The sequence below is a fragment of the Tubulanus polymorphus genome, chromosome 9, assembly GCF_964204645.1.
Source record: "Tubulanus polymorphus chromosome 9, tnTubPoly1.2, whole genome shotgun sequence".
In the NCBI taxonomy this organism is placed as follows: domain Eukaryota; kingdom Metazoa; phylum Nemertea; class Palaeonemertea; order Tubulaniformes; family Tubulanidae; genus Tubulanus; species Tubulanus polymorphus.
In genome coordinates, this window is record NC_134033.1 from 16,005,960 (window position 1) to 16,032,665 (window position 26,706).

At 39.7% G+C, this 26,706-nt stretch overlaps 5 protein-coding genes across 8 annotated transcripts; 2 read left to right on the forward strand and 3 right to left on the reverse strand.

Annotated features, from left to right (window-relative positions):
- Positions 1-2,082: 2,082 nt before the first annotated feature.
- Positions 2,083-8,396, reverse strand: LOC141910846 (peptide methionine sulfoxide reductase MsrB-like). Of its 3 annotated transcripts, none has more exons than XM_074801693.1 (4): positions 8,259-8,396; positions 7,664-7,908; positions 6,819-6,991; positions 2,083-2,906 (listed from the first exon to the last, which is right to left on the reverse strand). In XM_074801693.1, the coding sequence occupies exons 2-4, from the start codon at positions 7,879-7,881 to the stop codon at positions 2,764-2,766; spliced, it is 534 nt and encodes a 177-aa protein (XP_074657794.1). In that variant the 5' UTR covers positions 7,882-7,908; positions 8,259-8,396; the 3' UTR covers positions 2,083-2,763. The 3 variants fall into 3 exon arrangements, with proteins under 3 accessions (XP_074657794.1, XP_074657793.1, XP_074657795.1); XM_074801692.1 differs by lacking the exon at positions 2,083-2,906 and adding an exon at positions 5,342-5,532; XM_074801694.1 differs by lacking the exon at positions 2,083-2,906 and adding an exon at positions 5,575-5,917.
- A 1,242-nt stretch (positions 8,397-9,638) lies between these two features.
- LOC141911131 (uncharacterized) lies at positions 9,639-14,261 on the forward strand. 2 transcript variants are annotated; one of them, XM_074802097.1, is made up of 5 exons: positions 9,639-9,711; positions 11,405-11,483; positions 11,749-12,045; positions 12,355-12,649; positions 13,094-14,261. In XM_074802097.1, the coding sequence occupies exons 2-4, from the start codon at positions 11,429-11,431 to the stop codon at positions 12,585-12,587; spliced, it is 585 nt and encodes a 194-aa protein (XP_074658198.1). In that variant the 5' UTR covers positions 9,639-9,711; positions 11,405-11,428; the 3' UTR covers positions 12,588-12,649; positions 13,094-14,261. The 2 variants fall into 2 exon arrangements, with proteins under 2 accessions (XP_074658198.1, XP_074658197.1); XM_074802096.1 differs by lacking the exon at positions 9,639-9,711 and adding an exon at positions 9,850-9,911.
- Positions 14,262-16,555: 2,294 nt separating this feature from the next.
- Positions 16,556-17,920, forward strand: LOC141911106 (uncharacterized). Its single transcript, XM_074802064.1, has 2 exons — positions 16,556-16,839; positions 17,376-17,920. The coding sequence occupies exon 2, from the start codon at positions 17,414-17,416 to the stop codon at positions 17,813-17,815; it is 402 nt and encodes a 133-aa protein (XP_074658165.1). The 5' UTR covers positions 16,556-16,839; positions 17,376-17,413; the 3' UTR covers positions 17,816-17,920.
- Positions 17,921-19,627: 1,707 nt separating this feature from the next.
- Positions 19,628-23,511, reverse strand: LOC141911061 (monocarboxylate transporter 12-like). Its single transcript, XM_074802022.1, has 5 exons — positions 23,280-23,511; positions 22,625-22,779; positions 21,923-22,087; positions 20,992-21,627; positions 19,628-20,566 (listed from the first exon to the last, which is right to left on the reverse strand). Exons 1-5 carry the CDS (start codon positions 23,450-23,452, stop codon positions 20,421-20,423), a joined length of 1,275 nt encoding a protein of 424 aa, XP_074658123.1. The 5' UTR covers positions 23,453-23,511; the 3' UTR covers positions 19,628-20,420.
- A 723-nt stretch (positions 23,512-24,234) lies between these two features.
- LOC141911262 (uncharacterized) lies at positions 24,235-26,352 on the reverse strand. Its single transcript, XM_074802251.1, has 3 exons — positions 26,154-26,352; positions 25,007-25,155; positions 24,235-24,566 (listed from the first exon to the last, which is right to left on the reverse strand). Exons 1-3 carry the CDS (start codon positions 26,224-26,226, stop codon positions 24,336-24,338), a joined length of 453 nt encoding a protein of 150 aa, XP_074658352.1. The 5' UTR covers positions 26,227-26,352; the 3' UTR covers positions 24,235-24,335.
- Between the last annotated feature and the right edge of the window lie 354 nt (positions 26,353-26,706).

Genomic DNA, 26,706 nt, shown 5'->3' on the forward strand with positions numbered 1-26,706 from the left:
GCCCTTGAGGTAAACATCAGATACAATCTGTCACACTCAAGGTTCGGGCGATTATAATTTGCTCGATAACGATAAGCCCAGTTCAGTTTTGAGTCCTCGGTTTTAAGGCTCCGAATCGTGACCATATGGACCGGAGCCCTAAAAGCGCTTAACAGTTCAAGGTTCTAGATTATGTGTGCACGTATTACCCTGTTTTAACTTCAACAGAGTGAACTGTTGAGATATTCAGCAGACACTGGTTAACATGCAGGGCCGTATCTAGGGGCCCGAGGGGGTTTGGTTAAGGAGTGGACACCCCCCGGAAATTTTCGACAAGTTTTTGCAAATATTACCGTTATATCCAACAGAACTGCCCTTTTCAGGATACTCCGCACCCCCCCCCCCTAAAAAAAAGAGTTCAAATGCTAGGTACGTGTTCAAATGACACGTGGATTCATATTCTCACTATTTATCACTGCTTTCATGAATTATATTCAACATCGGTCTCAAGTGATACGTTATATCAATAATCTACTGCATTTAATAACCGAGTTATGAAATTATTATGGTATTATATATATTATAACAGTTCGGTTATATGCATATAATCGCGGAGCTCCGTCATCTGACCGGTTGAATTTCATTCAACTTCACAGGAGAGGACCAGACTTGACACGCAACGTGATCAGCATTACGACTTACATATTGCATCTATGTTCTACATATCGCGTGTATAATTAAATGATGATTCAACCTAAACACAATTAGCCAGGGATGAATATATATTCTATGTAAATAGCAGGAAGAGAAATGAATAAATACTAACAATTAGTTTGACAACCAGTGTCAAAAACATCGAAAATACCGCAGAGGTTGACGGGACATGACGAATGTTGAATGGACCGGAACCTCCCCGGACGACCGTTCTTCAAATTTCTGATCATTCAAACTTCGCCTGTGTTCAGTATTTCATCAGAGACATTTTTAATTGAAAAATGAACTACAAACATCAGACATAAGACATTTTATCAGCGCGCTTTCACAAACTGATCATCCACGCTTCACATGTGTTCGGTAATTCACGGGAGACATTCTTAATTGAAAATGAACTACAAACACCAGAAATAAGATTTCATCAGCATGCTTTCATAAACTGATCGTCCACACTTCGCACTAAAATGAGAAATGGCCGAAAAGGTGCAGGTCCTGACTTTAAACTCGCACCCAAGCTATGAACAATGTTAAGAAATCTCTACAAGGCTCTATCGGATATGTACCTTACTGACTAGCATAGCCTAGATATAAATTCATTTTAAACACCACAATACAAATAAAGCAAGGGATCGTTCATTTATTACGTACGCATAAAATTTGCGTTTTTCAACCCCTTTCCTGCCTATGTACGCAAAATCGGGCACTGACCCCTCCTCCCCTAATGTGTACATAATAAATGAATAACCAAATCAATAACTGATTGAAATAACTGTCGAAAAAGGTTATCATTAATTTAGGCATGATTTATCAGCCTTGACCTTGGCATTCCTGGACGCGAAGCAATAAACAAACTTTAATAAACTGAATACATTTAATTAACAATATACTGATATATATATATATATATATATATATATATATATATATATATATATATATATATATATATATATATATATATAAACTATTAAAATCAAAAGAAAACACTGAGAGCGACAACGTATACAATAACATTGATAGTCGTTTGATACGTAAATATTTAATATGCTTGAGAAATAGATTTTGAATAAATTAATACACGGCGGGCGGTCAATTCATTATCATGATTCACGCATAATCTACGAGAAAATAAAAACAAACAACCCTCAAAACAACAACAGCAGATAATAATCATAATCATTATCATAATCATAATCATATATATCAATATATCATGCAAAACAATAAAAATAATGATATTTCTCATTTTTTCGAAAGTGATGAAAACAGTTCTCGGGGTCCATCCAGGTATCCAGTCGCTCGACTGGGTCTCCTAGCGTGGAGCTGGGCCTAGAGTGGAGTGTCCCCACCCCTCACCTAAAATTGAGTGCCCCCACCCCTCACCTAGAGTTGAGTGTCCACCCCTCACCTAGAGTTGAGTGCCCCCTCGCCTTGAGTTAAGTGCTCCCCCTCCCCTTCAACTCTAGTTGAGTGCCCCACCCTTCACCTAGAGTTGAGTGGAATAGGGCGAGATTTGTTTGAATTGCTAATACAGAGTTAGTACTGATGTGTATATACTGTGGGTTTCGTTCATTCTAAAATCTCTCTCTCTCTTCCCTCTCTCCGTGCTCTTATCTCCGCTCTCCCCGAGCGCAAAGACTCGATCAACGCAATCCCTCTATTTATCGGTTATTTTAATCAGCCATGAATAGAAACGCTTCTAAAACCATCGTTGCTGCTGCTATTTCGCGGAAGCTTTTAAATAGCTTTTAAAAACTATGCTAGAGACTATAATTTTATAGAACCTGGTTCTACAGTAGTTGAACTGGAGGAAAGCTCACTCTTCATTGAAAAACATAGAGTCAACTTAATCAGGGTCACTACAGATCAGTCATTCCTGGATATAAGGAGAACTTCATTCCAAACTTAATTCCACACGATGCAAAACTGATCAAAATAACACACGACAAATATTTTCCAGTCACTGCAACAAACGGCACATTTTTCAGCTTCGAAAATTCATCTAGTTCGCGTAAATTATCACTTAAACTCGAGCGCCGCGAGATCGAGATATCGGTCGCGTGTCGCACGTCACACGGTCGTGTGTTTACGGAATTCCAACGACGCGCTGTTCACGCAATAGCGCACGCCCGTCTGCTTTTTAGGTCCGTCGTCGAAAACGTGTCCGAGATGCGAGCCGCATTTCGCGCATGTCGCCTCGATCCTCTGCAGACCTGAAACGGGAAAAAAAAACCGAAATATTATGTCGTGTATATTACCACTCGGTACGAGTGAACAAGCGGTGCAGACCCGCTTAAATCATTCACGGGGAAAACCAGACCAATTTGGTGTATGAAATTTCCTTTCAGGCGGTTTTAACCCTTTCAGTGCTGGCTAATTAATACCCTATGGGATCATTCATTTATTACGTACGCATAGAATTTGAATTTTTCAACTCCCCTCCCCCTCTGTACGCAAAGCGGCCATTTTTTCATATACATTAAGCATTACAGTACGTAATTGCCCTGACCCCTCCCCCTCCCTTGATGCGTACGTAATAAATGAATGACCCCTATGGTGCTGGAGATGATTTGAAAATTTTGAAAAATTCCACCCTAGTGTGTTTAATAACGGGAAAACCACGCGGCACGGTGAATCTTAGTTACTGATATTTCACTGTTTCACAGGTGCTGCCATCTTTCAATAGATATAAAAACTAATTACTAATTACATCAATACACCATAGTGCAGTGTACTAGCGTGGTGTTCTAGCAAAATCCATCACTGATTTATACACCGCACTGCGGTGTTGATGCACTGAAAGGGTTAAGAGGAAAAACCGAGCATTAGGCTACAGGTGTGGCACATACACGTACGGTTTAATCTGATTCGAAAAGATTACCATAGTTTTATGTTTCAACTCTATTACATGGTAATTTTAATCCACATCAGTGAATATTAAAACGTTCACGTATAGCTGCGAGTTATAAAGGATCTAATTCGGCAGTTGTTACGGTTGGAGGCTAGTAACACTCATCGGTTATAGTTCATTTCAAATGTTTTACAAGCGAATATGAGATGGACATTCCTTTCGAGATGCCGATTTTCCACGGGTTCTACTATTGCCGCGGCGAATTTACTTCAATTTCGTCAAAACGTGGAATAGCAAGAAAATAAAACATTATTCACTAAACCATTGCCGCAGCAGCTACAGTTCCAACGCCACTGTTAGCCCAGGCCCAATTGGTATAGATCGCACCTGAGTCTAATTTGGCCCGTGCTTCATAATTAGAGAGTGCACTCACACGTAAACCACTCACTCAATACTAAACAATCCTTTAACAAAGTGAAGTGAGTCAGAGCATGGACGTATAAACTAGATTAGTTTAGTTTATACGTCCATGGTCAGAGTCACTTCCGGAACCAGTTGCAATTTAAACGCAATAACTTGACCCTTGCTAAAATTTGGCTCGATCTGGTCTGACATTTTTGTCAGGCCAAACAGGTAAGCCGATTTGGCACCTGTTGCTCCCGGCTAAATTTGGCACGGGCCAAAAATACTCGGGTGATCACTGCTATTATTGAACACTCCTCTGTAAACACACCACTGTCTATCATACAACTATCCACTTATTTGCTCTGCTTTTAAACATGTTTAGTTTGTGTAACTATTTTCATGTCGTTCCTAGTTTCTATCATGTTTTATTACTTAATCAGTCTCTTTGTTCTAGATTATGTATTTCGCTGAGCGTGATGACTTAGTCAGATATAGTCGAAACGACCCCTGATATACCGCGGGCCCACATCGGCGCAGAACGGTTTTGGCGGTATAGAGAGTATGGCGGTATATCGGGGGTGTTTTATTATGTATCGGTATCGAGATGTACATTGAGAAATCCTGGCGAGGCTGGCGGGGGCGGAGGTAAATGGAAGGGCGGTATATCGGGGGTTGACTGTAGTTTGAAGAAACATTTCCGACTCTTTTTTCTTTTGATTTGAGGGATTGTATATTAGCTCAGTATTTCTCGGGTCTTGTATAAAGGAACTCCTTCCTCATTGATCTCACGGAGTAGTTGTTTGTACGGAATAGTTCTGCAATGTAGAAAGCGTGCTGGAATTTGAAACACCTGCAGCTAAAACTGTATTACTAAAAATATAGCAGCAGCAACATCAGTGGCAGCAACAGCAAGCAATATCTCATCAGATATTCCACTGACATACCCACAATTATATACCACTAGAGTATAGGGGTTCAGATATCACTGTAACATAGGGGTGCAGATACCCCTGTAACATAGGGGTGCAGATACCACAGTAACATAGGGGTGCAGATACCCCTGTAACATAGAGTTCCAAATACCACTGTAACTTAGGGGTTCAGATACCCCCGTAACATAGAGTTCCAAATACCCCTGTAACATAGAGTTCCAGATACCCCTGTAACATAAGAGTTCCAGATACCCCTGTAACACAGGGTTCTAGATACCCCTGTAAAAGCAATTTTCCAAATATTTCCCGGATTAGCATAAAATCGATCGAATTCCCAAATATTTCCAAACACAGGGAACCGCGAGCGCAGTGTTTAAACTACTACACGATAAACCCATTAGAGAGAGATAGAGAATTCACCAGAAAATCAAGACTTAAAAGAAAATATTCAATGTTTTTCATCATTCTTTATTTATTCAACTTTTAAAAATACGATTTACAATTCATCTTTATCATCGGAATCGGACGCCCGAAATCTTAACGAAGCCGAATTGATACAATAACGTACTCCAGTCGGCAACGGTCCGTCAGGGAAAACGTGTCCCAGGTGAGCCCCGCAACTACCGCACAATACTTCAATACGTTCCATCCCTGTAATCAAACCTTAGTCCCATAATATCTACATTCGAGTAAGGCCAAGTCATCAGGGGCAGATCCTGAGGCAGACTTTGACGGGGGACAAAAAATGAAAAGGGTATAAACTGAAATATGGCAAGTTAACTATCCACGCACACAAAACAAGGGTCTGGGAAATGTCAGTGTACACGTATTTTCATACAATTTCTAGGCGCTTGATGGACATTGAAGAGAATAAGCTAAATTTTCCATATACCTATAAGTTACATATCGCCAACCTAGAACAGGCAATGTAGGTTCATTCAAAGTAAGTGCCAATTATCATCAACAATGTGTTTTTTCATGAAGTTTGTTATCAAATGTGTAATAGGACATTTACTGGTTGGTATAGGCATACAGCCTAAAATTCAAAATAGAAGGGAAATTTCATTTTGTCACCTTTTCCTGATTTTCCATACATTTTCCTAAGCCATGTAGAGAACAAAAAACAAAAATTCTATAGTTTTTTGAGGGGCTGGGAAAAATGCCCACTTTCCAGAATCTGTAAGAACCACGCTACGACTACGGGCAACCTGATTCTCCTTCATTCAACTAAACCGTTAACACCCACTGGGAACCAACTCAGGACACCACTAAATCAGCAGGTTCGGATCAAGCAACTGAGCGCCAGCCACTCAGGGAATTTTTAAAAACTGGTTCAGCATTCCTTCTTCCCCCGTTAAAAAGCCTAGACATACAGAGTAGGCCTCTGAGTAGCAGAGGTCAGGTTGAGGAGAGGCCAAGGACCAGTGTTCTACATTTTGACGACAAGATAAAATATTTCATTTTTCCAATCTAAAATTCTCTAGAAAATGAAACCACAACGACGATATGAAACTTGATCTATAGTCTACATCTACACCGACGAACTACCACTGCTTCAACAGTTATATCTATATTATGAATAATCTAATTCTATTAATTGATAATATATTTCAAAGATTACTTAAATCCGACAGTTTAGAGATTTAACCAAATTTCATCTTCAGAGAAACAGTGCTGTTACTGTTATCACTGATTCTCTGAAGATGGGGGGTATCTATCCTCCCCAGGCAGAGATTTGAACCTGATGACCCTTCCACACTAGACCGGGTGTGCACGAAACTTGCGGCGCCAATCAGCTCCTCAGATCGCTCGTTGTATAATCGCTGAGGCAAATTTCGAGGAAAAACTATAAATGGGATCCATCGCTTAACACTTAAAAACGTTTTTTCGCGGAGAAAATGAAAAGCCGACGACAAATGAAACGGAGTGAGTCTTACCGTGTGAGAAATCTTTAACGAGGGTCACTTTTGATTTGTCGAGCGAGTCGAAGAAAGACGGCCAGCCGCAACTCGTCGAATATTTCGCGTCCGACGAGAATAAATGATTTCCGCAGACGATGCATTGATAAATTCCGTCCTCGTTTAGATTCACGTATTTACCGCTGAATGGCCTGAAAATACAATTATTACAATTCGTTTATTCGCTACTATAGAATTCTAATTCAGCAAATCACGCAGCCTTATTAGGGTTGTTACAAATCTTAAGTAACAAGTTGTCAGTTTGTCTATGAAGATCTTCTTTTGACTGGTCCAAATGGATCCAAATCAGCCAACAGGACTTACTTGCACTGATGTAAGTTAGATTGGCTATAGAACTAAAATGAGCTCAGACTGATCCAAATTGTTAGATTGGTTATAGAACCAAAATGAACTTGGATTGGTCTCAATTTGTTAGATTTGTGATAGAACCAAAATGAGTTTAAACTGGTTTTAAGTTGGTAGATTGGTTATAGAACTAAAATGAGCATAGACTGGTCTCAAGTTGTTAGATTGGTTATAGAACTAAACAGAGCTTAGACTAGTCTTAAGTTGTTTGATTGGCAATAGAACTAAATAGAGCTTAGACTGGTCTTAAGTTGCTAGATTGGTTATAGAACCAAAATGAGTTGAGACTAGTCTTAAGTTGCTAGATTGGTTATAGAACCAAAATGAGTTTAGACTAGTCTTAAGTTGGTAGATTGGTTATAGGCCTAGAACTAATAATGTTCTTAGACTGACCCCCCAAGTCTAAGCCCTGACTGTTCAACAGCTTCGAAGGACAGCTGCTCCTCATCGATACTCACTTTTCAGTTCCACCCTCTTGTGTAACCCGGTACTCGGTCGCCGTTAAACGCTCTTTCAATTCTTCTTTCGGGAATTGTTCGTTATCGCATTTCGGACGTTTCTGTTTACACGAAGCCTCTAATTCTTTAAACGTCGCCGATTTCTCATCTTTAACAATGCGTAAGATATTCATGAATACGAACAGACCCGTCGCCGTAGCGATCAACCGTCCTAACATCAACCACCGCGACCGCTGCTGATATCACTGAAAATAGATCCGCATAATACATATTAGAGTTCTGGAAATCTGCAAAGTTTGAGTCCAGGGGCCCGTGTAGAAATAATAATATAGGCCTAATAATGATAATAAGAATAATGATAATTTGTTTTCTTATAGGCCTGTAGCGCGATGCTAACCCTTAACCCAATAAAATGATTTTATTGTTACATAATATATGGATCCGGTAAAATATCTTTTATAAGTCGGTAACCGGATCCGGCTAAATAACCACTTCCTACAATTTACATTCAACTTCACGAAGTCAGTCTATTCGTTGACATTTTGAGCTAGTTTTCCAAAACAAAACGGTTATTGACTATGAAATGAGCACTGACCTGTTTTCAGCAGTCTCTATGAGATTCTGAACCAGTAAATTCGATCTGTCAGTGCTGTAAACACTACTATTACAGCTGTCAGGAGAGACACGGTCGATTGATTTACAAAATCACCGATTATGTTGCAGAGCGCCGCCTAGCCAGTGGGAATGCTAGTTACTGTTTCGTAAGCACCAGGGCCGATCGTTTACAAACCTGCTAGACTGGTCGCCTGTCCAATTCTGCGCCACCTGCATTCGCAGGTTTAGACCGGCAACTAGTTTAGAAACCTGGGTGCCTGCCAGCCTTCATCCTCGCTTGCCAGGGGTTGGTTATCGCTACCGAACTCGGATCGCCTGACACAAAAAATTGTTTACCCCAGTATATATAAAACAATGTCTTTTCGTCAAAGAAGCCCCTCGGCCAAAAGTCCAAAACGTCAATGAGTCACGGCCTCCGCTGCAGAGGCGGGCGTTGACAATCGGATGGGTTACTAAAGTATTTTCTTTCATCGACATATTTTCTATGTAGGCTATGCAGTATAAATCATATGTTATTACAAACAAGAGGGATGCATATAGATGGCTCATGGATGCGCGGCTTTATATCTCATCACCTGTTATAGGGATATTTCGTTTTTCTATAACATACCTCAAATACCGTACGAGGACCAGTGAATCTGCGCAGTCTGAATAAACCAGTGTTCTTATATCAATCTTTCACTGCGGTATGCCCTATTGAAGGATCGCCGAAAAGTGGATTTAGTCATTAAAACATTTTTTGTGCCCACGCCACATTATTGCCATGTTGGTAAAACCATTTACTATAATATTGGAGAGAGCACTTACAACACAAATACTAAGACCAGTGAAACTGTGCAGCCCGAAAACCGTGTCGTGTTTATATTCATTTTGCAGTCTTTAAGTCGATTTTTTGTCATTAAAACATTTTTTGCTCACGCCACATTTTCAAACTCTATATGCGATAATCAGTCAAATTTGTAAACTCCCTGGTGCAGTCTTAATAAACCATCGATTTTATCCATTTGTCGGTTTTTAAGTCGATTTCTTTTCGCATCAAAACATATTTTGCTCACACTACATTTACTCACTTATTGCTCACCGCAAGTGATAAGTATGTGATAATCAGTCATTTTACCCCGGAATTTGGTGATAGGATGAACGGAGGTGGTGGGGGCCAGTCACACAGATTATAATGCGCGGCCTGTGTGGAATTAGTCACGCGTTTTGTTACGTCTTTTTTATACAAACGATGATTAACGACACAAAATAATAATTGGGAAATGCGGAAGTTTTTTTAAATTTTTCTATAGATGAATATATTTATATATAGTATATTGACGATCAATTAAATCAGTTTGAAATATCTGTTTTACACAGAAACATTGAGAATGGTATTAGAATCAATAGATTATTCAATTTTGTTTGAAATCGACGATTAAAAAATCTTCCTAGTAAGTAGCACTCACTATTATTATACGTGACGCTCACGCATTGTGTCTATTTACAAAAACTGTGTTGTTTCATTCGGGTTTTACCAATTTTTTTCGGCGGGCCCGTATAAATACCGTCCAATTCCCAATACCTCATCATCAGGCATTTCGCTTGGAAACAGTTGAACAACTATCGAAACAATCTCTGAATCGCCAAACAGGTTAGTCTTATGTCGTCTGATATAAATTGACGTTATTTCGAGTTCGCTTTATCGTAAACTTTTTACATATAGTTTTGGAAAGATTTTTCATGAAATGTTTATTTTCGAACAAGTCGAAAACGATCATGTCGCCTCGCCTTAAATTCACTATTCTTATTTATGATAAAATTCAAGGGCAATTCTTTTGATTAAGAAGACTATTTGAAATAGGCAAATTCAGGGATCGAACAAGGAAGGGTGGTTGGTAAAAATCCCGGACCAGTGTATATAGGCCTTCATAGTGATTGCGTCTGGTTATGTCGGTAACGAGTGGTCAGTGTGGTGGACCATAGCCATTGACTATACAGTATAACTCGGTTTAATTCCGTTCGGTTTTATCATATTTCACTTATTTCGGACTAAAATTTCAGTCCCGAGGTTATTTCTATTCAAACGAAAGCGCATGATTCGGAAAAATGTTTCCAGTCCCAGGTGATCCGAATTAAGCGAGTTCTACTGAATTTTTAGTGGCGCTCGGTGTACATTACTATAACTACCCGCTATCATTCCCGCAACAACCTTCACCCGGTCCTGGCAGTGGTCAGCTCTCCACAGTGATCTCCGTCACTCTATCATCCTAGTGTAACCACGGACGTATAAACTAGATTATAATCTAGTTTATACGTCCATGGTGTAACCTAGGAGAAATCATTTGTCAAATGATTACTCCAAGGTGTAACCGACTGTGTGGTGCAACAGACACTAAGGTTCTTGGTGAAGCAATTACCTTGATGCGTGGACTTTAGTATCCATGCTTAGAGTAATCATTTGACAAATTATTACTCCAAGCGATTACATAATTTTTGAGTCATCTCAATTTGAAGAGGTGTTGATCTGATGGTAGATAGATAGATAGATGATGATGTGGCTTATATTCCATTGGAACACTAATAATGTCATGGTCAATCATCTCGTTACATTGCTCTCTCTCTCTCTACAGGCTCATTAACCTAATTAGAGACCTGATTGTGCAAATATTGTCAACAGCAATTTCCCCGAGCACGAAAACCATGTATCGAATATCCCTCGATGAAACTATAGTCCGCAGTGAATATGAAATTGTAGAGATTCCGCGGCATTAACGCCGGTGAACATATTCGAATTTTGTCTTCCGTTTTCGTTGTGGGAATCGCTACATATTATCTTCACGATATATTGTTTTATCGATGGTTATCCACGGTGGAATCCGACTTATGGGCAAGAGTGCACGAATGCGCGGCAAGCAAAAACCATCTAACCCGAAATGAAAATAGATTCGAACGATGAAGATGAAAAAGTTTTCAAAAATTCATCCCGATTTCTAAAAATGTTTATGTATGCAAAACTTGATATATAACTACCTCGAAATCATTATGATTTTAAAGCGTTTTGAGAAATATCCAGTATCAAGTTCATAGAATTCAACCCTGACATTGCATTCGAATGATTAAGATTCCCTCTTTAACTTTTTCCAGTAGCTTGAACTCGTTGAATCCAAGATGAATGTGACTCCGCGCGTCTTCTTCATAGCGCTATGCGTTACTTTGATACACGGTGAGTTTCCATAGAAATTTCATTTGATTTAGAAAGAAATGCGAATTTTCCGTCGACTTTCATGCGGGTGCTCGTGGTGTATAGCGGCCTTCTAGCACTTGCTCGGCCCGCATAAGAGTCTTCTCAATTTCATTTCTGCTTTGTTTGTAAATATTCTTAAAACAGGCTACCTTATAAAATGAATTGAAATTGAATGAAATTGGAGCCAGCAGATCCATGATTTTACTGGCATTCTATTTCTTGAAAATCCTGTATCTATTTTCAGTTTCATGTTCGTCAATAAGAATTACGGCTCCTGTTATTGAATTTGCCTGCGATGAGTTCTCGGCCACTTTGACGTGCCCGGTCGCCGATAACAGTAGTAGTGTAGTATGGCATCGGCTAGTTCACGGGAACTGGCTGCCGTTACAAGTGGGTCGCTTGGGACGTAACTCCTGGAAGCCTGTCGTCGGCGATATGTCAAAGATATCGACGAGATCGGTGAACACACACATGGCCGGAAAGTATCGCTGTAGTTATCCATCCGGTGCTATTATTCACGAGGTCGAACTCAGAGTCGACGGTACGTATTTCATTGATGCTTCTTCAAAAAAAAAAAATTGAATTAGAAAAAATCTAGTTTGTTCCAGAATTCATCGTAAACGTATTTGCTGTGATCAATTCAGCTTTTCAATTTTACCGACATCAAACGGTTTAATCCATGGCAATTTTCAAACAGATTCCACCAGCGGGGCATTTCCGTAAATTATGCAAATGAAGACAGTCGTAATATGCAAATCACCAACATTGATTTTCATTCACGTATTTTCGGTCTATAAATTAGTCATAATCAGTTACGTGTTTCTAGATTTAAAACTCTTCGCATTTTCAGTTTGTAACGGTCAAGTCGGTGACTGTACTGCGAAACCGGTTCTCGGCGATTTCGAGAATTTTAAAAATCGTAAAATCGAGATCAGCAGACGACACGGCGAGTCGGTTGCGTTTAAATGTAGCACGTTGAACGACTGGTTTTGTTTGAACTCGGATTGTTCTCAATGTTCCTCTGCGAAGGCAGACGACTCCTCTTCCCCGTCTGTCGTCTCGTCGTCGTTCAGATTTAAGTGAGTCGCGTTCGACGCGAAAACGAAAAACGTTCGATTCTGGATGGACAGTATCTACACTAATAGGTATGGCTATAGGATCACGGACAAAGATCAATTTTTTGGTTTAATCACCGAATTTATATATTATTAATTCATGCTTTCAATGAGGACAACAATTAAAATTTAACCATTTTATGCTTAAACATTTTAATGAAACTGAACCCGGATTTTGAGAGGGGGACCGGGGCGTACTGGTCCAACCCCTCCAAAACTTGAATGTTTCACCAATGTTTCACACCTGCAGCCCTCGCATTGCCAACTCGGCCCTTTTTAAATTAAGTGTCCAATAAAATGTCTAAGACCACCCCGTTCAAAGAATCCTAGATCCACCATTGGAACCCTTGTTGCACCATATCTGGTGTGGTCTGGTGTACCTCACACAAGGCTTGACATTATAAGACCCGACACCTGGGCTTTGGAATCAACTTATTTCTTATCTGAGATTTTTCTTGCATTTCATAATTTCAGTATCGACTACAGCTCATCGGAAGTAACGCTACATAATCTGAAGCGGTCCGACTCGGCAATTTACACGTGCTTCCTACCGAATTACTACGATCGAAAGACTATACATCCCGCTTTATTGAGATTTGAATACGTATTGACGGTCACATAATAATTGGTTAGAAATACGATCTGTTACAGCATCTTAACTAAAAAACTTCATTCAATCCGATATAGTATCTTCATATGTAAGATGATAGTCACCCGGTTCCGCAGTTGTGGGTTTGAGTTAACTCTAAGTTAAAAACATTGTTCATTTTCAATGAGTTAACTCTGAGTTAAAAACATAGTTCATTTTCAATGAGTTAACCCTCAGTCAATCTTAATTTACAAGTGGAACTGTGTCCTGTGTATAATGCAGATCCAACCTGCTATAGATCTTAATTAAAATGAAATGCTTCAAGATTGATGATAATAATGATAATATAATTATACAATTTTCTATTTGAATTCCATACAAATCTAACAAAACTTGTTGTTTTCACTGATAGTCTAGATACAGAGTCCCAGATACCAGGGAACCCACCAGGAGTGAGGATTTTTATGGCGCATGTATGTCACGAATAAATGAAGAAATCCCACACTTCGAATTTTAACGTTGTGGTTTCATTATAATAAATTTGATCGTATAATTTTAGAATTCGGAGTGTGGGATTTCTTCATTTATCTACAGTTTACACGGATTATAGTGTTTATTCGACAACTAATATGTCACGAATATCTTCTGAAAATCTATTTTCTATACGAAATCTATAATTTTCGATCTCCTGACTCTGCGTCGAATATTGTATATTCAACTTGTTATCTTAACTCTACAAAGTTTCAAAAGTAACAGATGCTTTCAATCGAATTGATTAGAAAATATTTTAAAAATTCATAAAAAGTTGTCAATCGTTGTTTTTTTGGTTCAAGAAGGATTGGTGTGATCGCTTGAAGAACTCGGAAACCCAGGCGAATACAGTAAAAGCGCTTTATATTGCTGTTACGCATATATTACAAGCTGTATAACCACTGACCAAGTGGACTAGTTCTATTGGTCTAATGGCTAGCATGCTCGCTTTCTACGTACTCGACCCGGGTTCGATCCCCGGTGAGTGTGCCTAACTTCACTGTCACTTCTATTAATCGTTACAATGACACTGTTGGGACCACATGGACTTGATTTGTCACAACATAAAAAGTTTTTTTTTATATATAGTACCTAGGATACTGTGGTCAAAATCATTTTGTATCAAGTCCCTGTGGCTGGTACGAATAAAAATATGGCGTTATAAAGAGTGATATTTTCATTAAATTTGAGTTTTATTGAGCAAATTTGTTCTCTGCAGAAAATGTTGGCGTCGAGTAAGCAGTGGCATTACAAACGATGACTGCGTTAAAACGAACTTTTGACATTGGAGTACAAAGCACAAGATTTGATTGTCATTTCACAAATTTCTACTTGAGGCAGAAACAACCCGTTCTTCCCGCCGATTCTCACAAATTGCCGGTTGCAGGTTATCGCGGCGCGCGTACTGCCATTAACTCAAAACGCGTACGGTTTAGAAACATTGTCACGACGTCTCATTTTTTTTAAGTACCGCTCCCGAACACCGGATAACCAGTAGTTAACTGCGAGCAAATGCGCGCGTGTTCCCGCTTCGGCGTTTCCTCGACTTATACCTCAGGCGCGTCGAAGTGATGAACACAGGCAATGTAACCACAGGTTGGCACCCGGATCCACGGTGCGGAGTAACGATTCATATCAATTCTGGACAATTAATCGACCGATATCTTTCCGATGTGTCCATGACGGTAGCTAGATGCGCCCTCTATGCAGCGGGTACGGTACTAAATCTCATATCGTACGTAGTTTTAGGGATGATGAAACTGAATAATTCCAGTGTGTTGTATTTGCGGTGTATCGCTCTGGCTGAAACTGTGCATTGTTTCATGGCGTTGTTCGGACGCGAATTATACGTATTGTCCAGGATATCTCCTTTCTTTAATCGCTACAAATACAAGGGATCTTTTTTAAATATGTATCTTCTAAATATACCACTAGTCGACACAGTCTATCGCATGTCATCAAGAGCCAGAGACTGGTTACTGTTTGGGCTTTCGTTCGATAGATATTTAGCAATAGTTTTACCGCTTGTATCTTTGAGACTGTGCAGTTTGTCTAGAACTAAACTAATATGTGTTTTCATGTGTACGTTTGCAACTTTGCTCGAAGTCCCGACCTATTGGGACAAAGTTATGGGAATCATCCCTCATAAATGTACCGGTCTACCCACTATAAAGAGTTATAAGTATCTTTTAAAACACAGGATGTACGCGCTTCTGTACGACACTATAGTCGGCAGTCTTTTGGCCAATTTGGTGCCGGGAACTGCTGTGATATGTTGTAACGTGCACATGTTGGTAATTCTGAAACGCACGTTCAGAGATCGGGCCAAACTGCAATTAAAACAGAATGAGAAAATGATCGAAGAACAAAACCAAGGTTTACAGATCACAAAAATTGTCCTCATATTGAATTCGTTTTATTTTTTAGTATTTTCGATGAATTTGCTAAATACGCTTATTCCTGTTTTCGGTACTAGGGCCAGTTTTCGTCCCTTTCATTCCGGTCAACTTCTACTGGCTGTGAATTCCATGATTAACTTCTTCGTTTATATTTTCATTCGAAAGGATTTCGGGCGAACTGCTCTTCGGCTCGTGTCTTGTGGTATACTAGGGAAAAGGGTCTGATTATTAATATCAATTGAGATATTTAGTACAATACATTCATTTTCATAACCCAGCAATATTTGGATACATTTTAAAGTGTAAATTAGGTAATTAGGGATTCGGTATTAGTCAACTGACTGCACTTAGAACTGCATTCCTACTAGCTGTACTTAGAGCCAGCTGGCTAGCACTGAATCCCTCATAGCCTTAAGTGCGCTTAAAAATGTATCCAAATATTGCATACGTATGGATTATGAGAAATAAATGTACTATACTAAATAGACAATTACAAACCCCAAATTACAAAACAGCTCCCACAGTTGCCCATTAAGCTTTATACTTATAAGAATAGAATTAATTTTCTTAATTCCTAAGTTTTAACGATTCATTTAAAACTGTGAAACTGATCTAGGGAACATTAAGAATTATCATGTTTAAAGGACTTTGAAACAGATATTTACGTTTACACGTAGGAATATTGGAATGCGTACAAAATAGATATCCTTTTTTCTATTCTAAAGCAGTTGAAATAATTTGATATATTTGAACATAGAATTTTCATTGACATTTGATTCCATTACGGAAAGACCGATTGACTCAGTGTTTGTACAAGACGACGGCGCTAAGTTATTTATACCCGCAGTGTTTTATTTACAAACTGTGACGAGACCTGTTTTTCCAGTACATATATAGATTAAATACATGTATATTGTACATTGCGCTCCAGGTGACGAAATATTCAGTTTATAAATGCAGTGTATAGATCAGAGATCATAGGTGAAAATACAGAGTCATACGAAGCAATTTGTAATAGGTCGAAATAGTGTGATTAAGAAATATAAGTTTCGAAACGGAGACAGAGGATTTCTTCACGATTTCTAGAATATATGATCAAACGGTCTCATGACCAATGGAATTTAACAGTGAACTAAAACAGAAATCTCTGAGAGGAAATCCTGAGTTCACATACGTACACTACAGATAACACTTCCAGAAAGGTAAGCGAACTTATCGATAAAGGTGATGTGTACTTCATCGCCCAGTTAAGTCCCAGTTCATGGACTATTTTCCGCAGTTCTAGACCCAGTTCCACATGGTTTTTGGTTGAATTTGACATTAGAGTTAGATAAAAATGTTTTATTTTCCAATCCTACCGCGGGCCACCAGCTCGGTTCCTTGTTAAAAGATTTAAAATACGTGAAAATGTGTAAAGTTTGAGCTTATTTCCCAGGCCCGTGGCGAGCGGGGATACAGGGGTAGCGAACGATCAAACCCCAAAAAATTAAAGAACTCAAAAAATTTGGATCAAGATTTTTCGAAATTTGGATATAATTTTCCTGGTATTTTTTGTTGGAAAATTAAATGTAATCCATGTTCAAATGATTTATTCAGGCACTCGGGAAATTCATATTTAAGATCAGATATTTAAGGAAAATCGGCGTAAAATTGCCCTTTTTCTTGAAATAGAGCCGCCCCTCAAAAATGCTCGGCACGGGCCTGTTTCCTTTATGCGTCTTTTAACTGATATTTTCAGATCTAGTTTTCGGTACAGAGAGAAAATACACCCCCTGAATGCGTCCTGACCGCCTTCCTAGCGGCGACGACATGGCCGATGCAGCAGCCGAGACTCGTCGCGGTCTGGACGGGATTCCGGACGCGCCCGACTCCGACAGCAGCAGCTCCGAAGACGAACGACTCGTCGGCGACATACTCCGTCTTCAGAAAGAACTGGACGATCGCGAGAACGAAATGAAACGAATTCGATCGGCGATGAATCGTCGCAAGAGCGAACAGGAAAAATGGTTCAGAGACATGGAACTGAAAAAGAGAATGCTGTTTCATCGGCGTCAGACGTTGATCGGGCGCCGCTCGGCAAAGTCCGGAAGGCGTCAACCGGCGGCCGGAAGTGACGTCACGACAGAGCGGAGCTCAGTCGGTGAAAGTTCGAAGGTTCAATCTGACGAACAAATTTGAATAATGAAACGAAGTTCGTAGTAAAAACGAGGTTTCAATAATTCCTAAATCGGCGTTCATGTATAGAATGTAAATAGAATAAAATACATATATTTGTGTATATTTTACATGGAATTAAACGTATTTACAGAAATCAAGTCTTTCTTAGAAATCTCATATTATATCTTATCGTATTATTTCTCGGGGGTATGATAAATTTGGGGGTATGGTAAATTCATAATCTGGATACGGAGAAAATTGAGGAAAATTGAATTGGGAAACCCGTAAGAACCCTGTTGATATTCACATAACTAGGCTAATACAGGTCTGATCTGTTTAGTATATGAAAAATTTGATTTAAGATCGATGATGATTATAATGATAATAATATGATTATAACAATTTCTTATTTGAATTCCATACAAATCTAACAAAACTTATTGTTTTCACTGATAGTCTAGATACGGAGTTCCAGACTTTGGTTGATGGGGTCATGTGTCCTGAGTACTTGCCATATAGATTGCTAAAATGACACATTCTATATATTAATCACATCTAGAAGTTTAGTTTCATGTAAGGGACTTAGTGTATATGATGTGCACGAGCGCAATAGAATCATCTGAATCATCTTCTGACATTTTCTGAAAATCTAATTACGATATCCTCAGTGGGTCGAATATATTGTATTCAACCTTGTATTTTAACTCCATTAACTTTTAAGGTTTAATTGACGTTTTCAATTAGAACAAAATGAAAAATAACGTTTCGTAAATTCATACGGCGTTGTGTGAGACCGTTTGGGTTTTTCAAGAATGAATGTGGTGAATGCTTTACAAATTTCTGCTTCTGGCGGAGACAACGACTCATTATTCTTCTCCCGATTCTCACAAATCGCTGGTTATCGCGACGCGTGTACTGTGTCATCGACTCGCTGACTATAGGCGGTGTTTAGTGTTACAATAACATGTTAGAATCGTTTTTGAACATCTTTGTAACCACAGGTTTCGATCGCAGTGATGAACACAGGCAATGTAACCGCAGGTTGGCATCCAGACCCACGGTGCGGAGTAACGATTCATATCTATTCCGGCAGACCGATCGACCGTTACCTTCCCGAATTGTGCATGACAATAACTAGATGCGCCCTCTATTCAGCGGGTACGGTACTGAATCTCATATCGTACGTAGTTTTAGGGATGATGAAACTGAATAATTCCAGTGTGTTGTATTTGCGGTGTATCGCTCTGGCTGAAACTGTGCATTGTTTCATGGCGTTGTTCGGACGCGAATTATACTTGTTGTGCAAAGTATCTCCGTTCCTCGATCGGTACAAATTTAAGAAATCTTTTTTGAATACGTATCTAGTAAACGCATTCCAAATTCTCGAAACAGTCTACCACATGTCATCAAGAACCAGAGACTGGTTACTGTTTGGGCTTTCGTTCGATAGATATTTAGCAATAGTTTTACCGCTTGTATCTTTGAGACTGTGCAGTTTGTCTAGAACTAAACTAATATGTGTTTTCATGTGTACGTTTGCAACTTTGCTCGAAGTCCCGACCTACTGGGACAGAATTATGGAAATCAGACCTCATACATGTACCGGACTGCCCACCATATACGGCGGTATGGGCTTGTTAAGATACAGAATGTACGCGCTTCTGTACGACACTATAGTCGGCAGTCTTTTGGCCAATTTGGTGCCGGGAACTGCTGTGATATGTTGTAACGTGCACATGTTGGTAATTCTGAAACGCACGTTCAGAGATCGGGCCAAGCTGCAACTAAAACCGAATGAGAAAATGATCGAAGAACAAAACCAAGGTTTACAGATCACAAAAATTGTCCTCATATTGAATTCTTTTTATTTTTTAGTATTTTCGATGGTTTTGCTGAATACGCTTATTCCTGTTTTCGGTTCTATGGCCAGTTTTCGTCCCTTTCATTCCGGACAACTTCTAGTGGCTGTGAATTCCATGATAAACTTTTTCGTTTATATTTTCATTCGTAAAGGTTTTGGCCGAACTACATTGTGGCTCTTGTCATGTGGAATACTAGGGGAAAGGGGTTAATGTTCAAGGTACGTACCCCAAAACCGAACAGAACCCTGCTAGTTAGATTAGTTGTAACTATAGATTTAAAAGAAGAGGAAATTCTTAACTTACAAATGTGAAAATTGTCCAGTGATATTTAAGGCAATAATGTTGGAACTTATACAGAAATTACTGCATCCACGAAGGAATAGATTAAAAGCATACTTGAGCATTGGCGTAGACGAAGCGTATGGTGAACATGAAACTCAAAAACGAGAAATTTAAGACGAAAGTAATCGATGTGGAGGTATTGCCGGAAGGCGCTAACCGGCGGCCGGAAGTGACATCATGACAGAGTGGTACTCAGGTCGGTGAGAGTTTCGACGGTTAAATCTGACGAACAAATTTGAACGAATAAAGGTCGCTGTAAAAACGGGGTCTCAAAAATTCCTTAATCGGCGTCCATGCATGGAATGTACATAGATGAAAATACACGTGTATTCTTGTCTATTTTACATGAGATTAAACGTATTTACAGAAATCAAGTCTTTCTTATAGAAATCTATATCACGATCGTATAATAAGCCGAGATCCTATGAAACGGTAGCCATCTCTAAATCTGGTTGTTTCGTACGCGAAAGCCTCCAGGGAACGAACATTAGAAGCGCACCCAGGCAAATAACACAACCTGCCATTTGGAAAGACAAGTCATAGTTGTTCGTGACATCATATAAGAGTCCTGCAAAGAAAAAAAACTCAAAATATACGACAAAAAAAATTAAAACTCAAAATTTACCCAAAAAATTATATATATATATATAGCTTGAGGTTGTCCTTCTTATTTCATTTTACCTATTTATCTTTAGAATCATATGCAAAGAGATTATGTTTATAATCTTGTAAATATTATAAGTAAATAAAATATTCATTCATACATATTCATTTAAGGGGTTTTATGAGGGCCCAGTTGTTCAAAGATTGGTAGAAGTTGTCGAATGTATAGATGACATTAAATCAATGAAGAATTGAATTGGACCCTGTTGCATGACCTGAATCAGCTTTTGGGCAACAGTACCTTAATGTGTCCCTTAGAGGAATCATTTCACCAATAAGGGTTAGATACTGACCAGTACAGAGGCTTACCGTACTATCTTTTGATTTTACCTGCGAACGGGGCTCCCGCAAGAAACCCGATACCTTCCGCCATCAGTATGCAACCATAGGACGCAGAGATCGCCGCCTTACCGCAGTATCCTAATAGCAGAGCCGGTAATAGAGCGCCCCCTAGGACAGACAAACTTAAACCGATAAGTATAGCGTATGCGAGCATTGAAACCAGAGTGTGCGGAAAATACGGTAATACGACCGTGACGACACCGCCGACACCTAGCGGCAAAATGTACAACAAGTGTTCCGATACGCGCGGGTGATTGGCTAAAACGCCCAACGTGAATTTACCCAGCATGCTCATCGCACCGATAGTCGTGAGGATCCAAGCGGCAGAGTTGGAATCGAGGCCGATCTTCTGCGAAAACGCGGCGACGTGAACATAAATAATCGAAAATCCGAAACACACTAATACGTTATTCGAAAATAAAACGAGAAAATTTATATTTCGCCAAATTTTCCAATGAAAACTTTCGCAGCATTTGTCTTTCGCGGACGACGTGACGTCACCATCGACGTCACTAGTCCTCTCGACGGGTACTTCCGTCGCCGACGTGGATTCCTTATATGGTATCATCAACACGCCACAGACGACGATGTTATAGGCGAGAGCTCCTGATAATAACAGCGAACCTGTAGGAATAACAAAATCGACATTTCTTTAAGTTAGAGATTTAGACCTTTAGACTAGGGGTTAATAGTAGAACGCCACCTATCCCAGAGAGGTGTCCTACCCATGGAGAGAGTGCTGATGCAAAAAACGTTTAGTGATAGGTTGGAGTTATAATACCAATGTCACTTTTCAGGGAGAGATGACTGATACCATCAAGTATAGTTTATACATAGTTGAATAAGTCAGGGGGTTATGTGAAAGGGGGGGGGGTTATGTGGACTAGGGGGTTATGACATGTCATATTTAATTTGTTACCTTTCCATCCGTAAGTGTTTAACAATAACTGTAAAAATGGAGGAAAAATAAAACTGCCGACCCCGCCACCGCAGCTTGCTAAACCCATCGCTAGATTCTGTTTCTTCTCAAAGTAAAAAGCACAAACTACACTGGACGGAACGTAACCCAGTCCGAACCCAATTCCTGAAAATAAAACAACCTTACGCATTGAGATTTTAGACAGTGGGTCGGAACCTCGTCACAACGAACTTCAGGTCACCAGGACCCAATTCCATAGCTCTGAGTTGAATTGACTCGGAGTTAACTCATTGAAAATGAACTCATTTTAACTCAGGAGTTATTCTAACTCACAACTGTGGAACTGGGTCCTGAAAATCTGTTCGTTATAACCGATAGTTCTATATACAGTGGAACCTCGTTACAACGAACTTCAGGAGACCAGAAAATCTGTGTTCGTTATAACCGATAGTTCTAAAACGAGCGGAACACGTTACAACGTTGACGCTTCGAGGTTTTAGAAAGTTGATCGGAACCTCGTTACAAAGAACACCAGAATACCTGGTTATAACCGATAGTTCGTTGGCAGCGTATGAACTTATAGAATTGTCTTATTATTTTTGGATGGAACACTAGGTCCCTGATAACCGCAATCCGAGGTCGTTATAACGAGGTTCGATCCACTGACTATATCCCACAAATACATGCCACCGGTATATATACCTGATATTAGTCCGTAAGTTAGAATTAGCCACTGTATGTTGGGCGCGAACGCGGACAATATGAGACCAGTACCAGCCGCAATACCCGAGATTATCGTCACTATACGATACCCTAATCTATCACACATAATCCCAGAAACAGGTCCACTTAAATACCTGTAACAGAATATCAGCATCACACTTTTAATTCTGGACCTTTCCAACCATTGGTTCTCATTTGAATCCATTTTCACAAATGTGTGATTTCAATGACTCAGGACCCGTTCTGCATTTGTGTGGGTTTAATTTGACTCTGGGGCCAGTTCCACAGTTGTGTGGGTTTAATTCGACTCTGAAACCGCGATGTCCCACAGTTGTGTGGGTTTAATTCGACTCTGAAACCGCGATGTCCCACAGTTGTGTGGGTTTAATTCGACTCTGAAACCGCGATGTCCCACAGTTGTGTGGGTTTAATTCGACTCTGAAACCGCGATGTCCCACAGTTGTGTGGGTTTAATTCGACTCTGAAACCGCGATGTCCCACAGTTGTGTGGGTTTAATTTGACTCTGAAACCGCGATGTCCCACAGTTGTGTGGGTTTAATTTGACTTCTGAATCCAGTTCCACAGTTTTGTGGGTTTAATTGAATCGTGAACGCGGCCGATAGCCTTACTTACCCAGATGCCGATATCAATGAACTAACGATAGCAGTTGAACCGCTACTCTGTTGGAATTCCTCTTTAAAAACTACGTATATCATCCCCGCAGACGTCGTCAGTCCATAGCTGAATATACGGAACACAAATGCTGCTAATACAATCATCCATCCCCATCCTTTATCTTTTTTCATATTCCTTTCCGCGGTCTAGTAGTATACTTTCATAGGTATATGTCATAAACTATGTACAAACTGCTCCTGGTCTGGAAACGTTATCAGATAAGGCCGATATATCCAGGTCCAAGTTCAAGTCCAAGTTTGTTTAATAGAAAAAAGAAAAAAAGTATTTTTATTATATCATATGAAATACAGGATACTTGAAATTGATTGTAAATAACTGTAGGCACTAAGGCGGATCTAGAAGAATTGGAAGGCAGAAGAAATGACTTAGGCATCATAGGTTAACTCAAGCGGGATATAATCATCGGTGGTGTTAATATATTTTCTTAGAAAAAAATACGTAGATATGTAATGAGAATCTTCTTTCTGAAAGGCAGGGGTTGTTCGGACTCCTGAGAGACCATCCCCCAAATCTGTCCCTGCCGCGTTGCTTTTATCATGCACGTGAATAAAATAGATTAGGGGTAAGCTGAGGTAGGCGGAGGTCTTAAGCGAAAGAAGGCCGCCGAAGCGAGCATCCAGAAAAAAAAACCACTTTACCTGCTGCCGTGTTATCATTAAGCAGTCTACACCGGGAACTCACTGTTTGAAGAACAAGTCGTATCTAATTCGGGAGAGCCGTTGTTTTATTGTCATCCGGAGCTACTTAGTATTCGTTGTCGGTTATTTTTGCACGAAAATCGAACGTCGGAAATTTATTCGAATAATTTCATCGTCGTTACAATCCGTTAGATGGCGTATGAGTCGACCGAAATGAAAGATGAATACCGATAATAATCGTATAAAATTTTTTTATTTCATTTGCAACGAAGCGTGATACATTATAATTACATACAGAAAAAAATACGCACAAATACATAGAATAATATGAAATTCGATTTATAGCACGTATATTTTACAAACTCGCCAATAATAAAACAATGAACGTCGGAATGAGAAACGTCGTCCAAGGTCGCCATGATAACCGGTTACTATCGTTACAAAAGTCATTTGACCAGCAGCAATATTTCAACGCGTAAGTGCCGTCATCCGGGAATTTAGTCTTGTGCTCACATCCCAGTGATTTCGGTTCGCAGCCGTAGAACAGTTCGAACTGTTTACCGTTCGGGTAATAGGCGACTCGTTTCTGTAATAGAAGATAACGCGTTGAACGTTCTTCAACTTTCTCGCGGCATTCTCGAACCTCGAATTCAGAAAACGCTAAGAAGTGCAGGATGTGGGAACAGGGCATCCTCGCAATCAGATGCGTGGTATTTATAGAGAAAACTTCGTGCCGGTAAAAACGCATCTGATATTGAATAAATGATAGGGTCAATCTCTACTTTACGATAAAAAAAACGCACCTGATTGGCTAGATATATAGACTGATGGGCGCTGAGCGGGAACCAGTCCGCCCAAGAAATCGTGGGCGATGTAATAGGCCAAAGAAGGGTTTGCGGTCAGGTTTGTGTTGGCGTGAGCTTCAGCGGTCGGTAATCAAACCCTGGCAAGCGAGGATGGAGCAGAGTTGAGGGGTTGCGGGGTTGCGGGGTTGCGGGGTTGCGGGGGTACAATGGTAACACTTACGAAACAGTGTCCATTCGGTGTTTCACAGGTTCTAGTTTTATCGGGTTCACTCATACATTTTTTCGACATCGGCACACCAACTACTGTCGGATAACCTTCTTCATACTCTGAGTTATAGGCGCACAAATTACATTTAATTCCTAGCGTATCTGAAACAAAAGAAACGTTTCGAAATTTCGTGTAAAAAAGCCAGGGTGAAATTTCACAGTTGAATTTGTGGGTTATATTTGTCTCTGAGCCCGGTTTCACAGTTGTGCGGGTATAATTTGACTCCGGATCCAGTTCCACAGTTGTGTGCGTTTAATTTTACTCTGAACCCAGTTTCACAGTTGTGTGGGTTTAATTTGACTCTGGATCCAGTTCTACAGTTGTGTGGGTTTAATTTGCCTTTGGTCCCAGTTGTATGGGCTTCACGACTGCCTAGATCCTGGACCTACTCCTTGGTGAAGATTTGACTCTAGATTTATGGAAATATATAACAACTTTCAAACTATACGACAATAGGAACCGGTTCCTGTGTTGGCGATTATTACTGACAGGAGAAATGTGCCAATCATCCATTCATTGACTTAATCGTGTTTATTGGACTATAATTGATATGGCCCACAAATTTGTGAATAAGAATTGCCGAAAAAATCTAATCGAACCTTCGTTAATCGTTGACCTTGAACCAGTTTCAACGAGTTACCGATCAAACCTGACTCGGATAATGAACAACATACCGTGTATTTTGATACCAGAATAGAACTGAGTCAAGAATACAATCAGAAATGATCAGTTTTTTTAAAGTCATTGTGTTTTCCTATATCAAATGAATTAAACGCCATGATTATGGTAGTAATAAGCTAGACTAAAACTGAAACTCAACTGATTAGACCAAAATACAAATGATATCTTGTTTCTCCTAATCGGCAAGATAATTTCTAAAAACGCAATGAAATTTGTAATCAGTCCATTTCTAAAGCTGCCCGATCTTTAATGGTTAGCTTGATCATGATTTCGAAAAAAAATTAAATTACAGGGTAGAAAGGCGGCGGCTGGGTCAACTTTTAAACGCAGTAGAAATGAGAAACAAGGTGTCAATTCTTTAGCCTTCGAGAATGATTCAACACAATTAGAAAACTCGGTCTCGTCTGACAAAACTAACCTTGGACCAAAACTAATACGACAACAGAAAAGAATCCAAGTATATGATTTGTTATCGTTGTAGATGATACCATCTCGACTGTTGTTGGCAGCTCCCAGGATGCGGAAGAGATGAATTGGACGCGCTTCTCTGCACTTTATAGTGATACCTCTGCCTGGATTCAGTCTGGTTGTTTTCCGTTGTTCCCGGTTAACTAGTATATATGTTATGTATGTATGTACGTATATTCTGTGGCTGAGAGTACTGAAATATGCCGGGGTAAAGCAGCTAAATTTATATGATAAACACACCATTCCGCGCTCACTGAGTAACGGCATAAATTCACTGATGAAAAATTCAGTCTACAGATCGCGGAACGCCGCATTCGTTTTATTTGCGTTCGTGCGGTTTTGTTGTAATAACAGAGAAGTAGAAATATTTTTTGAAGTGGAAGCAAATAGATGACTTGTGTGTATCATAAAAAATTTTGTTAGTGTGATTGTTTAACTGAAGAGGTAGTTTTTTAAATATGTAAAAAAAACTCCAAAAGGTCGCTAAATTTGGAGACTGCACG

Excerpts from the sequence above, each read along its gene's own strand:
- LOC141911061 (XM_074802022.1), bottom strand. The coding sequence starts at position 23,452 with ATGAAAAAAGATAAAGGATGGGGATGGATGATTGTATTAGCAGCATTT. Across the intron at positions 22,088-22,624 it reads AACTTACGGACTAATATCAG|GAATTGGGTTCGGACTGGGT; the intron begins GTATATATACCG and ends TTTTATTTTCAG. Across the intron at positions 21,628-21,922 it reads AAACACTTACGGATGGAAAG|GTTCGCTGTTATTATCAGGA; the intron begins GTAACAAATTAA and ends TTATTCCTACAG.
- LOC141911262 (XM_074802251.1), bottom strand. The coding sequence starts at position 26,226 with ATGGTATCATCTACAACGATAACAAATCATATACTTGGATTCTTTTCT. Across the intron at positions 25,156-26,153 it reads CGTATTAGTTTTGGTCCAAG|ATACGCTAGGAATTAAATGT; the intron begins GTTAGTTTTGTC and ends CTTTTGTTTCAG. Across the intron at positions 24,567-25,006 it reads CACCGAATGGACACTGTTTC|AAACGAGTCGCCTATTACCC; the intron begins GTAAGTGTTACC and ends CTTCTATTACAG.
- LOC141910846 (XM_074801692.1), bottom strand. The coding sequence starts at position 7,881 with ATGTTAGGACGGTTGATCGCTACGGCGACGGGTCTGTTCGTATTCATG. Across the intron at positions 6,992-7,663 it reads CAAGAGGGTGGAACTGAAAA|GCCATTCAGCGGTAAATACG; the intron begins GTGAGTATCGAT and ends TTGTATTTTCAG. Across the intron at positions 5,533-6,818 it reads CGTTAAAGATTTCTCACACG|GGATGGAACGTATTGAAGTA; the intron begins GTAAGACTCACT and ends GTTTGATTACAG.
- LOC141911106 (XM_074802064.1), top strand. The coding sequence starts at position 17,414 with ATGCGTCCTGACCGCCTTCCTAGCGGCGACGACATGGCCGATGCAGCA.
- LOC141911131 (XM_074802097.1), top strand. The coding sequence starts at position 11,429 with ATGAATGTGACTCCGCGCGTCTTCTTCATAGCGCTATGCGTTACTTTG. Across the intron at positions 11,484-11,748 it reads ATGCGTTACTTTGATACACG|TTTCATGTTCGTCAATAAGA; the intron begins GTGAGTTTCCAT and ends ATCTATTTTCAG. Across the intron at positions 12,046-12,354 it reads GGTCGAACTCAGAGTCGACG|TTTGTAACGGTCAAGTCGGT; the intron begins GTACGTATTTCA and ends TCGCATTTTCAG.